The 10,524-nt window shown below is 61.9% G+C and overlaps 3 protein-coding genes across 4 annotated transcripts in view; 1 reads left to right on the top strand and 2 right to left on the bottom strand.

The window, feature by feature from the left end:
• The window catches only part of SARNP (SAP domain containing ribonucleoprotein), a gene marked incomplete in the record, with an annotated part of 27,979 nt that extends 23,536 nt beyond the window's left edge, over nucleotides 1-4,443 (bottom strand). The window contains 5 exon segments of the mRNA XM_021382832.1: nucleotides 787-838; nucleotides 2,175-2,242; nucleotides 3,428-3,474; nucleotides 3,733-3,832; nucleotides 4,304-4,443. Coding sequence (XP_021238507.1) covers nucleotides 787-838; nucleotides 2,175-2,242; nucleotides 3,428-3,474; nucleotides 3,733-3,832; nucleotides 4,304-4,339 — 303 coding nt within the window.
• Nucleotides 4,444-4,525: 82 nt separating this feature from the next.
• Nucleotides 4,526-6,657, top strand: ORMDL2 (ORMDL sphingolipid biosynthesis regulator 2). The gene is made up of 4 exons (XM_021382833.1): nucleotides 4,526-4,668; nucleotides 5,033-5,207; nucleotides 5,697-5,848; nucleotides 6,096-6,657. The coding sequence occupies exons 2-4, from the start codon at nucleotides 5,034-5,036 to the stop codon at nucleotides 6,229-6,231; spliced, it is 462 nt and encodes a 153-aa protein (XP_021238508.1). The 5' UTR covers nucleotides 4,526-4,668; nucleotide 5,033; the 3' UTR covers nucleotides 6,232-6,657.
• A 224-nt stretch (nucleotides 6,658-6,881) lies between these two features.
• DNAJC14 (DnaJ heat shock protein family (Hsp40) member C14) lies at nucleotides 6,882-9,663 on the bottom strand. 2 transcript variants are annotated; one of them, XM_021382830.1, is made up of 7 exons: nucleotides 9,505-9,663; nucleotides 8,240-9,307; nucleotides 8,065-8,171; nucleotides 7,791-7,910; nucleotides 7,541-7,701; nucleotides 7,364-7,466; nucleotides 7,013-7,241 (listed from the first exon to the last, which is right to left on the bottom strand). In XM_021382830.1, the coding sequence occupies exons 2-7, from the start codon at nucleotides 9,254-9,256 to the stop codon at nucleotides 7,013-7,015; spliced, it is 1,737 nt and encodes a 578-aa protein (XP_021238505.1). In that variant the 5' UTR covers nucleotides 9,257-9,307; nucleotides 9,505-9,663. The 2 variants fall into 2 exon arrangements, with proteins under 2 accessions (XP_021238506.1, XP_021238505.1); XM_021382831.1 differs by lacking the exon at nucleotides 9,505-9,663 and having other exon boundaries at nucleotides 6,882-7,241; nucleotides 8,240-9,256.
• Between the last annotated feature and the right edge of the window lie 861 nt (nucleotides 9,664-10,524).

The following is a 10,524-nucleotide window of genomic DNA, read 5'->3' as shown; positions in this document are numbered from 1 at the left end:
GGGGGAGGATGGGGGGTGTGATTAGAGAACCAGAGTGAGATTCCTGCGACTCCAAGTTTCGCAAAGCTTTCCCAGAGGAATCAGCGGCTTCTAAAGCGTGTTTGTTTTAAATAAGCCCAGCAAACGCGAGTGACAAAGCCACAGAAGATAAAGATGAGATGATCCGTTGGCTAAGAGCAGCGCCTCCCAAACTGATTGCTCCCTGAAGCATATCCTCCACAAAGCTTTGTAGTTTTGTGTTTGAAGCGAGCAGGCTCGCAGCAAGCCCCGAGGGACAGGGATGTGGCACAGCCTGGGGATCTCTGCAGGGAACGCTGCGTGCTCCCAGCAGCAAGGAAGGGAAGCACAATTTATCCAGTAAAGTTATAATGGGACGGTGCAAATCTATCAGCCTTTAGAGTCCAAAGCAGAGGACATTCTGGGACTAAGTCGACCTATGCAGTGGAAGGATGCCCCAGGGGAAGCTCAGCTTGTCTCTGAGTTGGAAATACCGAGGTGGGGTCAGTGGTGGTTGGTGGCAGACAGAAATGGCATCAAGGAAGGATGCACCACGAGAGAAACATTTCTTAAGATCACATCAAAACGGAACCTTGCTGTGGGGTCAGCACCCTGCTAGGTCAGCCCGCAGCCACTGACTGGTCATTAATATAAAACCAAGCCAAAAAAAATGGTTTGCAATGGAAACACTGACACAGCCTCAGCCACGTACGAAAGAGACTCTGAGTGAAGCAAAACAAGCCAACTGATACCTCGGGGATGAGGGTGAGGGAGCAGAAGGAACCTTACCTCCATCTGCGATATTTCTGATGTGATTTTCACTACTTTCTTCTCCGTGCTCCTACAGGTGTTAGGAAAGAGAAAAATCTGTCAGAATTCCCACCAGCTTCACACACACATGCCTCAGTGGGAGAGGTCAGGGTTCTCCTCCTAGCCCCCATCTCTGGAGAACCCAGCACCACCTCAATGGAGGCTCTGCTCTCAAGAGGACAGCAGCCCCAAGCCAGCATCCCTGTTACAGGAGCAGGTTGAGAGCCCTGACAGCAGTGCTAGAGTCTGAGGAACTTGCAAGTAAAGTCTGGGGTGTGCAAGGAAACAAATGAGCTGGTGAAGGCACAGCCTTCCTGGTTCTCTTCCTGGCCTAATGACTGCCCCTCAGCACCCCTGAGTTCCTTTCGCAATGGGGAAACAAGCTGGAAGCCCCAGAAGAGCACATACCATGAGAACCACCCACAATACCCACACCTATTCTCCACACAGGCTTGGAGAAAGAATTAACTCTGTTTAAGGCACGAGATACACCCTGCAATTTCAGTGGGGTGCTGCAGGAGCACGTGGGGTAGGTATTACAGCAAGAGGCTGTAGATCTGCACACCCAGGAAGAATCTCTTGCACATCTTAAAGCTCTTAAGGGCAACACGCAGCTCTTGTTAGAAGCCCAAAGTCTCAACTGCGTGCCCTGAGAAGCTTTATTCCTTTATGGCCCTGAAATACAAAGGATCATTCTGTTCTAGTTCATGGGACAGCCCCAGGCAGCTCTCCCCAGGTCAGCACCAGCGTCCCGGGCTCAGGCTCCATTTCAAACACACACTTCCTGAACAATGTGCAGCTGACAACAGCAGGACCAGTAAAAAGACTGAACAAAAATATAATGGAGTGGGCGTGCTCTAAAGTTTATGCTCAGAAAACAGAGCTCAGGCTCGAGGGGGAAAACAAAGGAGGAAGAGACAAAGTTCGGAAGTTCCCAGGCTAAACGAAATAGCATCATCCTCCTCTAAAAAACTCCCATAAAACAGTAGGTCACAGCCAGCCTCATTAAGGTCTCCCATTTAGAAAAACGCACTGCTTTTGTTCCAGATTCCTGGACAGGTTTCTCATTTTATGCCCTGAAAGGTAGTAATGGTTTAATGACACTTTCACAGGAAGCAATTTGGCTGGGGCCGGGCGCGCTCCCAGCGCTGAGGGCTCTGCACGCCCCCTCCTGCCCACACAGCTCCCCCAGCAAGGCCACAGAACTCCAGCTCCCCTTCCTGCAGCCCCTCCAGCCACAGGATGGTCTCACCAAGCCTTGAAAAGAAGCCTGCAAGCATCTGGGGCAGGCAGAGCTCTCCCCTGCCATGCACCTCTCGCGTTACAGCACTCCCCACAGGTTTGGACTATGCAGAAAGGATAGTTACACATCAGGCGTTTTTACAGGAGGCTCTTCTACTTTGGTGGGCGGCTCTGCTGGCTTCTGCTCTTCTTCCTGCAAGGCAACCAGTTGAGAAGAGGTCAAAGAGCATTCCCAGCCAGCTGAGCAAGAGCAAAACACCACAGCAAGGACAGCACCAGGTTTTTTGGGTTCTCAGAGGCAACGTGCCCGCAGTTCAGCCTGAACATATCCATAGGTTTCTGAATTTTGTGCCAGAGGAGCTGGTTAGACCGCACATCACCAGGGAACCCAAGCCTGTATCTCCCCATGCTGCTGACTCCCACTTGAAGGGCTTATGTGCTTGAAAACTCCTCTCCTCCTCCCCGGTGGGGTCTGACTCAGCCCAATAAGGCAAAGCGTGCAGTGGGAAGCAACATTACGTGCTCACAGCCTTCATCTACCAGGATCTGAGCAATGCTATTTGTTATGAACTGGTTTTCATTCTTTTTTTTTTTTTTCCTCTTTCTTTCCTTTTAAACCCCAAAGCTAACACCTTACCAGAAAGCTTGGGAAATAATCCAAATTGAGACATTCTCAAGCCCGCAAGCAGAACCAGCAAAGAGCATCAGAACCACACAGTGTTCATGCTCAGTGTCTGACACTCATCTGGTAAGGCTCATTTCACTTTTCCCAATGAGAACTTCTCAGAAAACTGGAGAAAGCTCCCATCTACTGCGTGCATCCCTGCAGAGCTACGTGCTGAGCAGCAGAGTTGCTTTCTCCTGGTGTTCTGAGCACTGAGCACTCTTCCACCCAGGATCTCTGCACCTCCCACAACATACAGTTCCAGTTCTGAGGCTCGCTCCCACCTGCAGCCCAGCTCTGCCCACTTTCAGGGCACCAGCAAAGCAGCTTGGTGTTGAGGATTCCTTGCTAAGAGCACAACACACCCCAAGAGACATTTGCTGTTAATGAAAAACACAGGGCAACAGCACGAATCCTGCTGCAAGGAGACAGAACTCCCCCTTCTGAAGCGGCAGCCATGCACCACGACCACGAGCTCTTCCAGAAATCCCCACGCCATCGTGCACTCGTAAACTCAGCACGTGAACGCAGCAGCACTGACACTCCAGCACCAGAACCGGACGGTTCAGATCCAGCAGTGAAGCGCAGCAGGGCTTTAAACAGAGCAGAGCTGCTCTGCTTGCTGCTCGTTGTGCTGCTCTCGCCCAGCGATGCCCAACACAGCCACCCAGAGGCCGCACGCCGCCAGCACAACAGCCTGTCCCGGAGCTTTACCTCTATTTCTTCTCCCAGAACATCCTCTTCGTTTGCTTCTTCTTCAGCTAAAGAAGAAAAGAAGCAGATCAATCTCTGACACCAATTATTCAGCGATACCTCTGGCTTCTCAGATTAAAGCCCCCCGCGAGCGTTCTGTTGATGAAACAGGGAGCTGAGAAGCAGCGTCGCAGCAAAGCACTCAAATCAGCACTCCCACACAAAAGCCGAAGCCCGGGGGCCCTCTCACCACCGACAGCACCGAAACTGCCCACAGGGGGTTGGGAAGCCCAGCAGCCCGACCCCGCAGGGCCCCGGGCACCCACCGTGCTCCTCCAGGTAGGCCTGCAGCCTGTTGATCAGGTCCTGCTTGTTGCCCTTCGCCTCCAGCCCCCGGGCCAGGCACTCCTGCTTCAGCTCGGCCAACTACGGGGAAGGAGAGGCTTCCGTTAGCACGCGTGATTCGCTCACGTGCGTAAGCACCCCGAGAAACACGAGACGTACTAACGTACCGCAAAGCCAAGATTTGGTCTTCCCTTTTTAAGGCGTTCTTCGGGCTCTCTCCTCCTTCCCAATCCCGGGTTTACCGGGGCCAGGCCCAGGGCCACCCCCCGACGCCCACCGACCGCAGGCGGGGACCGAGGCCTCGCAGCACGTAGCGGGCACCGGGACGCACCGAGTCCGAACAGAACGCGTCCCCGCGGGCAGAGGGCGGCACCCGAGCGCCTCCGAGGGCTCCCGACCTCCCCCACAGCCGCGTTACCAGCGGTAGCCCCGGGACCTGAGCGCGCCCAGCGGCGGCGGGAGTCAGGGCCCAGGTATAGCAAAGCCCTCCGCGTGTGGGAAGCGACGCCCCAACCGCAGGGCTCCCGTGAGGAGCGGAGCGGCCGCCGCTACCTTCAACTTGTGGAGCTCCACGGTCTCCGCCGCCATCTTGTCGCCCCCACAGCCCGCTGCCGGCCCCGCCCCCGCCGGCAGCCCGCCGTCCAATCACGGCTGCGCTTCCTGAACGGGCGATTTCAAACTGCGGCTCAACACCGCTCCTCTCGATTGGTCGGTTCCCTCTGGTTCCTCCGCGCTCGCTATTGGTCCGCCAGAGGGCGAGGGGCGAGACGGTGCTGAAGGACAGGCACAGCAACCAATGGCGACGGAGAAACTCCACGGAGCAGCCAATGGTGGCAGCGGGTCGGGAGCGAGGAGACTTCCTGGAGACGAGCCTGGGGCGGGCAGGGTCCTGGCAACGGTGTCCGCGAAGCCGGAGGGTACATGGGCCGGGCCGGGCCGGGGAGCGGGGCTGGAACTGGGGGACCAGGACCGAGGGGACCGGGTCTGAGGGACCCAGGGGGAATCAGGGTCGTTTCGCGGCCCCGCAGCCTCCGTGACAGAGCGAAGCGGGAGGCCGGGCCCCGCCGTGTGGCAGTGCAGCTCTGCCGTTCCAGGGATTGTGCTGAGCGAGATCGGGGCTGGGAGCGCCTCGGCTGCTGGGAAAGGTGTGGGCGGGCGGTGGCGTGGCAGGGCCGTGGAGCGGGGCTGTACTGGGCTGAGAACCGCGGGGGTGAACACCGAATTCTCAATGATTCTGCGTGGGGAGACCCCTGAGGCCCAGCACCTTTTGGTTCTGTGTAGGATGAACGTCGGCGTGGCACACAGCGAGGTGAACCCCAACACACGGGTGATGAGCAGCCGCGGGATCTGGCTGGCCTACGTCATCTCGGTGGCAGTGCTCCACGTCGTCCTCCTCAGCATCCCCTTCTTCAGCATCCCCGTGGTGTGGACGCTCACCAACGTCATCCACAACCTGGTGAGTCACGGCACAGCTGCTCCCTCCCGGGGCCGCAGTGCAGGTGACGTTTGTCAGCCACGGCACTGCTGCTGTGCTGGGTGCTGTGCCTTGTCCCGAGGTACGGGAAGTGCTGGGGCTCGAGGAATGCCTCCAGACCCAGCTCTGTGGAGAGTCCGCTGCTGACAGAAACTCCTTGGCCTGGGAAACAGCTGTGAGAGCACACAGAGCACGTTTCTGGCCCATGGCACTGCTCTGCGCAGAGCTCTCAGCTCTCCATGCCTTTCCTCCGGTCCCATGTGTGCTACTGTTGTCTTCTCACGTCCTGCTGATGCGCAGGGCAGGCCGCTTTGACTCCATGTTGCTCTCCTGGAGCAGGACTCTGAGTGCAGCCCCATCTGATGCTTTCTGCATCCTGGAGCTGCCCAGCTCTATCCCCTTGGCTCCATCCCATTGCCTGTGTCCCCATCCTGCGCCCACCTGCCACCTCTTCTCACTTGAAACCTGCAGGTCATGTATTTGCTGTTGCACACGGTGAAGGGAACGCCGTTTGAAACCCCGGACCAAGGCAAGGATCGCCTCCTGACGCACTGGGAGCAGATTGACTACGGGATGCAGTGCACCGCCTCACGCAAGTTCCTCAGCATCTCCCCGGTGGTGCTGTGAGTGTTGTTCTGTGCTGAGCGAGGCGTTGGGAGTGAGGCGGTGTGCCTAGGAGGCTCTAGGGCAGCTGCTGGTGCGGTTCAGTGCGCTCAGCCTTGGGACAGACAGGTCTTGGAGTTTGGAAAGTTCTCCCACCTGAGAGGTGCTGGGTTTTTATACAGGAAACTGCAGTGAGCCACCCAAAATACTTGACCTGGGGAAGCGTGGGATGGTACAGAACTAACCTGCATCTCACTTCCTCTCCAGTTACCTCCTCACCAGCTTCTACACCAAGTACGACCCCGCGCACTTCATGATCAACACCGCCTCCCTGCTCAGCGTCCTCCTGCCCAAGCTGCCCCAGTTCCACGGCGTGCGGGTCTTTGGCATCAACAAGTACTGAGACCACGGGCCCACCACGCCACGCAGTGCTTCCCTCGGGAGTGGCAGAGCTGGAGGTGGGCGGCCAGGCGGGCACAGTGGGGTGACGGGAGGACGCAGGAGCAGGGCTGGGCACGCCAGGGGCCATGGGGCTGCTGTGCTGTTGCATGCAGGTCTTCTTGCAAGGGCTTTTTGGCAAGGTTCCTGTGTCTCTTAGGAGTGCCTCACTGGGGCTTTATCTCTCGGTGCTTTGGTGAAGAGTTGTACAGTGGGGCTGTATGGAGCGAGCGAGGCGTGTTGCACGTGTGTTTCCCTTAAGCTAACCCATGTGGCAATGGGAAAGCACTTACAAGGGAAGAAACGTTGACGAGTGGGAAGAGTAACCACTCCATGCCTCCTTCATCTTCATGTTTTGTACATGTCCGTAATAAAGATCTCACAGAGCAGAGCAGTGTCCTCGCTGCGTGGCTTCCAGCGAGGAGAGCCGGCACGTGAAGGGAAAGCAGCAGCTCAGTGCTTACAGCACATCCTGCATGGCCCCCCTGTGCCACTCCGGGGTCCTTTGGTACCGCTGGTTCCAGCAGTACCTCCACCTGGGGCACATCAGCCCAGAAACTCCCTGGTTACTTTTAAATACATACATTAGTTAAAAAAAGAAAAAAAGAAAAAAAAAACAACAACAAAAAATAGATTTTATTTGAAAGAAGAGCCCTTGTAGTGCCCAACAGAGCACCATCATCCCTGGCCAGGGAGCGTCCATGAGCACTGAGCCGGGGCCTCCGCGTCCAGCCTCCATAGCGCGCTCAGCGCTGGAAGGGCCGGCGCACCTTCTTCCGCCTCTTGTGCTTGGTGTCACCCTTGGGGGCAGCCCCCTCGGTCCTTGTCGTGGTCCCAGCTGTGGCCCCCTGGGGAGCTGTGGGGGCAGGGGGCGGCGGGAAGCCCCCAGGCACCTGTCCTGAGGTCCCCTGGAACATGCGGGTGAAGAAGTCCTGCAGGTCGGCGGCAGAGCTGGGGCTGCCCTTGGAGGCGCTCCTGCCGGTGGGAAGCAGTGGTGGGTGGGAACCCGGGGGTCCCAACAGAACCACAGAGCCCAGGCTTAGAGCCCTCCGGTTTCCCCAGCCCCTGGGGCTCCCCATCACGCTGCCAGCACTGACCTCTGCCGCCCGCCCGCGCCAGCATTCCGCACCCCGAAGGAGATGTGGTAGGGGACACGGTGGGTGTCCGGGCAGATCCCCACGCGCTGGCACCCGGCCCACTCTGTGGGGAAGACACGTGGCATCACAGGGGGCTCACACTCACCCTGCTGGAGCTCGGGGACGCGATGCACCCACCCGTGATGTCGTAGACCTTGCCATCCATCATGGCAAAGTAGGTGATCTTCAGCCCCAGCAGGCTGGACTCGGCCCACAGGTCGCCCTCCTCGGCGGGGTGCAGCTGGCTGCACTCAGCGCAGTAGCGGGCGCTGAGCGGGTCACGGTCCATCTCGAACCTCCTGCAACAGCAGCTCCGTCTCAGCCCCCACCGGGGCTCTTCAGGGACAGCCCGGAATGCTGCGCCCCAACCTGGAGCCTCGGGCCCTACCTGTGTTTGCCCTGGCACTTGCTGCACATCATGGTGTTCATGGCCTCCTTCAGGTCGTCCTGCAGCCGGCTGAGGAACTCACTCACCGACCTGCTTAGCTCGCTCTCTGCCATCCGCTTGCTGTGGCCGCCGCAGGGAGAGAGCCGTGGTCAGAGCCCTGCGTGGGGCCAGCAACCAGGGCGTCTCCTCTGAGACGCGCGCTTTGGGGGCAATCACCCTGCTCCCAAGAGCAGCAGCCCGCAACCCCGCGCCCCACAGCCACTGCAGCACTCACATCTCGTACTCCTTCCTCTTTTCGGGGCTGCTGACGATGTCCCACGCCGCTCGCAGCACCTTGAAGGCCTCCTCCGCTCGCGGGTGCTCACTCTTGTCCGGGTGAACCTGGAAAGCACAGAGGACTCAGCGCTGCGTCCCCGCGAGGCCGCGAGCAACGGGCAGCCCCCACGCACCAGCACGGCCAGCCGGCGATACGCCTTCCTCAGCTCCGCGTCCGATGCCGTCACTTCCACGCCCAGCGCCTGGAAGGGGTTCAGCTCCTCCTCGGGCACCTCGGCCATGGCCAGCAGCCGGGACACCTCCTCTGCGGAGCTGCCGGGAGCTCCCGCGTCGGGGCCGGGTCCGGCGTCCCCCAGCCCACAGCCCGACGGCAGCTCCTCGGGGGCACCTCGCCACCTCCGCCACCAGGCCCGGAGGCGCTGCCAAGTCCCATCCTCCCCGAGGAGCCCCCGCGTCCGGCGGAGGACGGCGGCGTCAAGCAGCTCCGCCAGCCGGGTCCTGCCCAGCACGGTCACACCGGCGGCCAGCGCGCGCCAGCAGAGCCGCAGCAAGCCCAGCAGCAGCACGAGGAGCAGCAGCAGCAGCGCGCACAGCATCCACAGCAGCCGCAGCGCCAGCTCGCCGCCCGCCCGCAGCCCCCGGGCCGCCCGCAGCCACCCGCTGCGCGCCCGCAGCCCCACACGCCGCGTCCATCCGCGCACGCTGCCCGGTGCGGTGCCTCCCGCCCAGCCGCTCAGGCGGCAGCAGGAGCAGAGCGGGCTCAGTGCCGCTTCCAGCAGCGCCTTCAGCCGGGCCCCGCCGCTCCGCTGCCCCCGGCCGCCGCCCTCCTCCTTCTCCTTCGGGGCAGAGCGCGGCCGCTGCCTCCTCCGTAGCTTCCGGGTCCCCTTCCCCGGGTCCTCGTCGCCCTCCTCGGGGCCGGGCTCGGTACGCCGGCGGCAGCCGATACGGCAGGAGCCGTCCCGTAACGGGGGAGCCCTGGGGGCCGCTCGCTCCCCCCGGCAGCCGCAGGGACCGGGCCCGTCGGGGGCCGAAGCGCCGTCCCCGTCGCCTTCCTCGTTGCCGTCGTCTTCGGGAGCGAAGGGCGGCTCCGGACCGCAGCCCCCGTTCCAGGCGGCGCTGCGCGGGGGGCTCCGGGCTGAGCGCTCCCGGCTACCGCCGCCCCCCTCGGCCTCCGGTGGGGGCTGAGCCATGGCGGCGGCCCGGGGCCTATGTCACCGCCATCGCCGCCGCCGTCCCCGTGCCTGCAACCGGGAGCGGGGTCAGCGCCGCGGGACCACCCCCGGGTTAGGCTGAGAGCGGGGGGAGGGAGGGGGGCTCCGGGTGGGGGAGGCCCGAGGGCACCGAGGGGGGGACCGGAGGAGGAACGGCGGCCGCGTGCGGCGGTCGAGGGAGGAACCGGGGACCCCGCGATGCCGCCGCCCACCGGGGCCGCGCTCACCGGTGCCGGCGCGGGGGGGGGTCCACCGCCTCCTCCCGCCCCCCCCCGGGTTCCTCACGCTCCTCACTTCCGCCTTCCGCCCGCCCGCCACAGCCGCGGAGCTCACTTCCGGGGCGGGGCCCGACGTCGTGCGTCACCTCCTTCGCCCCTCCCACCCGGAGCCCCGCCCCGTTAACCCATTCGCTGCCGGGTCCGGTGTCCTCCCACGGCCCCCCGCGCACCTCAGGGCACCCCGAGGCGCTCCCGGAGCACAGCGGCGTTCCGTGCGGCGCCCCACAGGACTCCACGGACCCCAAACCGAACCCTGGAGCACCTCGGGGTGCTCCCAGAGCTCCTCAGCGTGCTCTGTGGGGTGCCCTAGAGGACTCCATGCACCCCTCCGTGCACCCTAGGGCATCCCAGAATACTCCCCGAGCTCCTCAGTGCTCCGTAAAGGTGCCCTGGAGCCTTCCCACTCTGCCCTATAGGACTCCAATCACCCCCCCCCCGTGTCCTGGGCATCCCGTACCGCTCCCAGAGCCCCTCGCTGTGCTCTAAGAGGCACCTAAATGCTCCGCAGTGCTCCCTATACGACGCTAAGCACCCCCCCCAATTTATTTCAGGGCGCCCCGGGGTGCTCCCAGCGCTCCCAGTTACGCTCCACAGCCTCACAGACCCCGCCCCCCCCCCCCCCGGTGGTGTCCTCCGTCGCTCCCGCCGCGTTGTGGCTGCGATGCGGCATTCGGGCACCGGGCGGCGGCCCCGAGCCGCGCTACGCGGAGCGGAGCTGAGCCCCATCCCGAGGCCGATCCCCGCGTGTCGGGGGGGCTTCCCCGGCGCTGTTCTACGGGGCCGACGGGTGCGCAACGTGGGCAGATTGCCCTTTCCCCCTGTCCCCCCCACCACAGTAGGAACTGGAGCCCCCTCCCCGAAGGGCACTGCAGGGATCGTGATCTGAAGTGGGGGCAGCAGGGATGCAGGGATGCAGGGCTGGAGGCACGCGGTTCCCCTGAGAAAGGGTTTAATGGGGCGGGCGGGCGG

Source organism: Numida meleagris, unplaced genomic scaffold (genome assembly GCF_002078875.1).
Source record: "Numida meleagris isolate 19003 breed g44 Domestic line unplaced genomic scaffold, NumMel1.0 unplaced_Scaffold296, whole genome shotgun sequence".
Taxonomy (NCBI): Eukaryota; Metazoa; Chordata; class Aves; order Galliformes; family Numididae; genus Numida; species Numida meleagris.
The sequence above is the reverse complement of the archived record's forward strand: the minus strand, read 5'-3'. Positions and strand labels throughout refer to the sequence as shown.

What these genes read in the sequence shown, in the direction of transcription:
- ORMDL2 (XM_021382833.1), top strand. Translation starts at nt 5,034, where the DNA reads ATGAACGTCGGCGTGGCACACAGCGAGGTGAACCCCAACACACGGGTG. An exon ending in CCAACGTCATCCACAACCTG is followed by an intron (nt 5,208 to 5,696) that starts GTGAGTCACGGC and finishes TGAAACCTGCAG; the next exon opens with GTCATGTATTTGCTGTTGCA. An exon ending in AGCATCTCCCCGGTGGTGCT is followed by an intron (nt 5,849 to 6,095) that starts GTGAGTGTTGTT and finishes CTTCCTCTCCAG; the next exon opens with TTACCTCCTCACCAGCTTCT.
- DNAJC14 (XM_021382830.1), bottom strand. Translation starts at nt 9,256, where the DNA reads ATGGCTCAGCCCCCACCGGAGGCCGAGGGGGGCGGCGGTAGCCGGGAG. An exon ending in CAAGGTCTACGACATCACGG is followed by an intron (nt 7,467 to 7,540) that starts GTGGGTGCATCG and finishes TCTTCCCCACAG; the next exon opens with AGTGGGCCGGGTGCCAGCGC. An exon ending in GGCGCGGGCGGGCGGCAGAG is followed by an intron (nt 7,242 to 7,363) that starts GTCAGTGCTGGC and finishes TCCCACCGGCAG; the next exon opens with GAGCGCCTCCAAGGGCAGCC.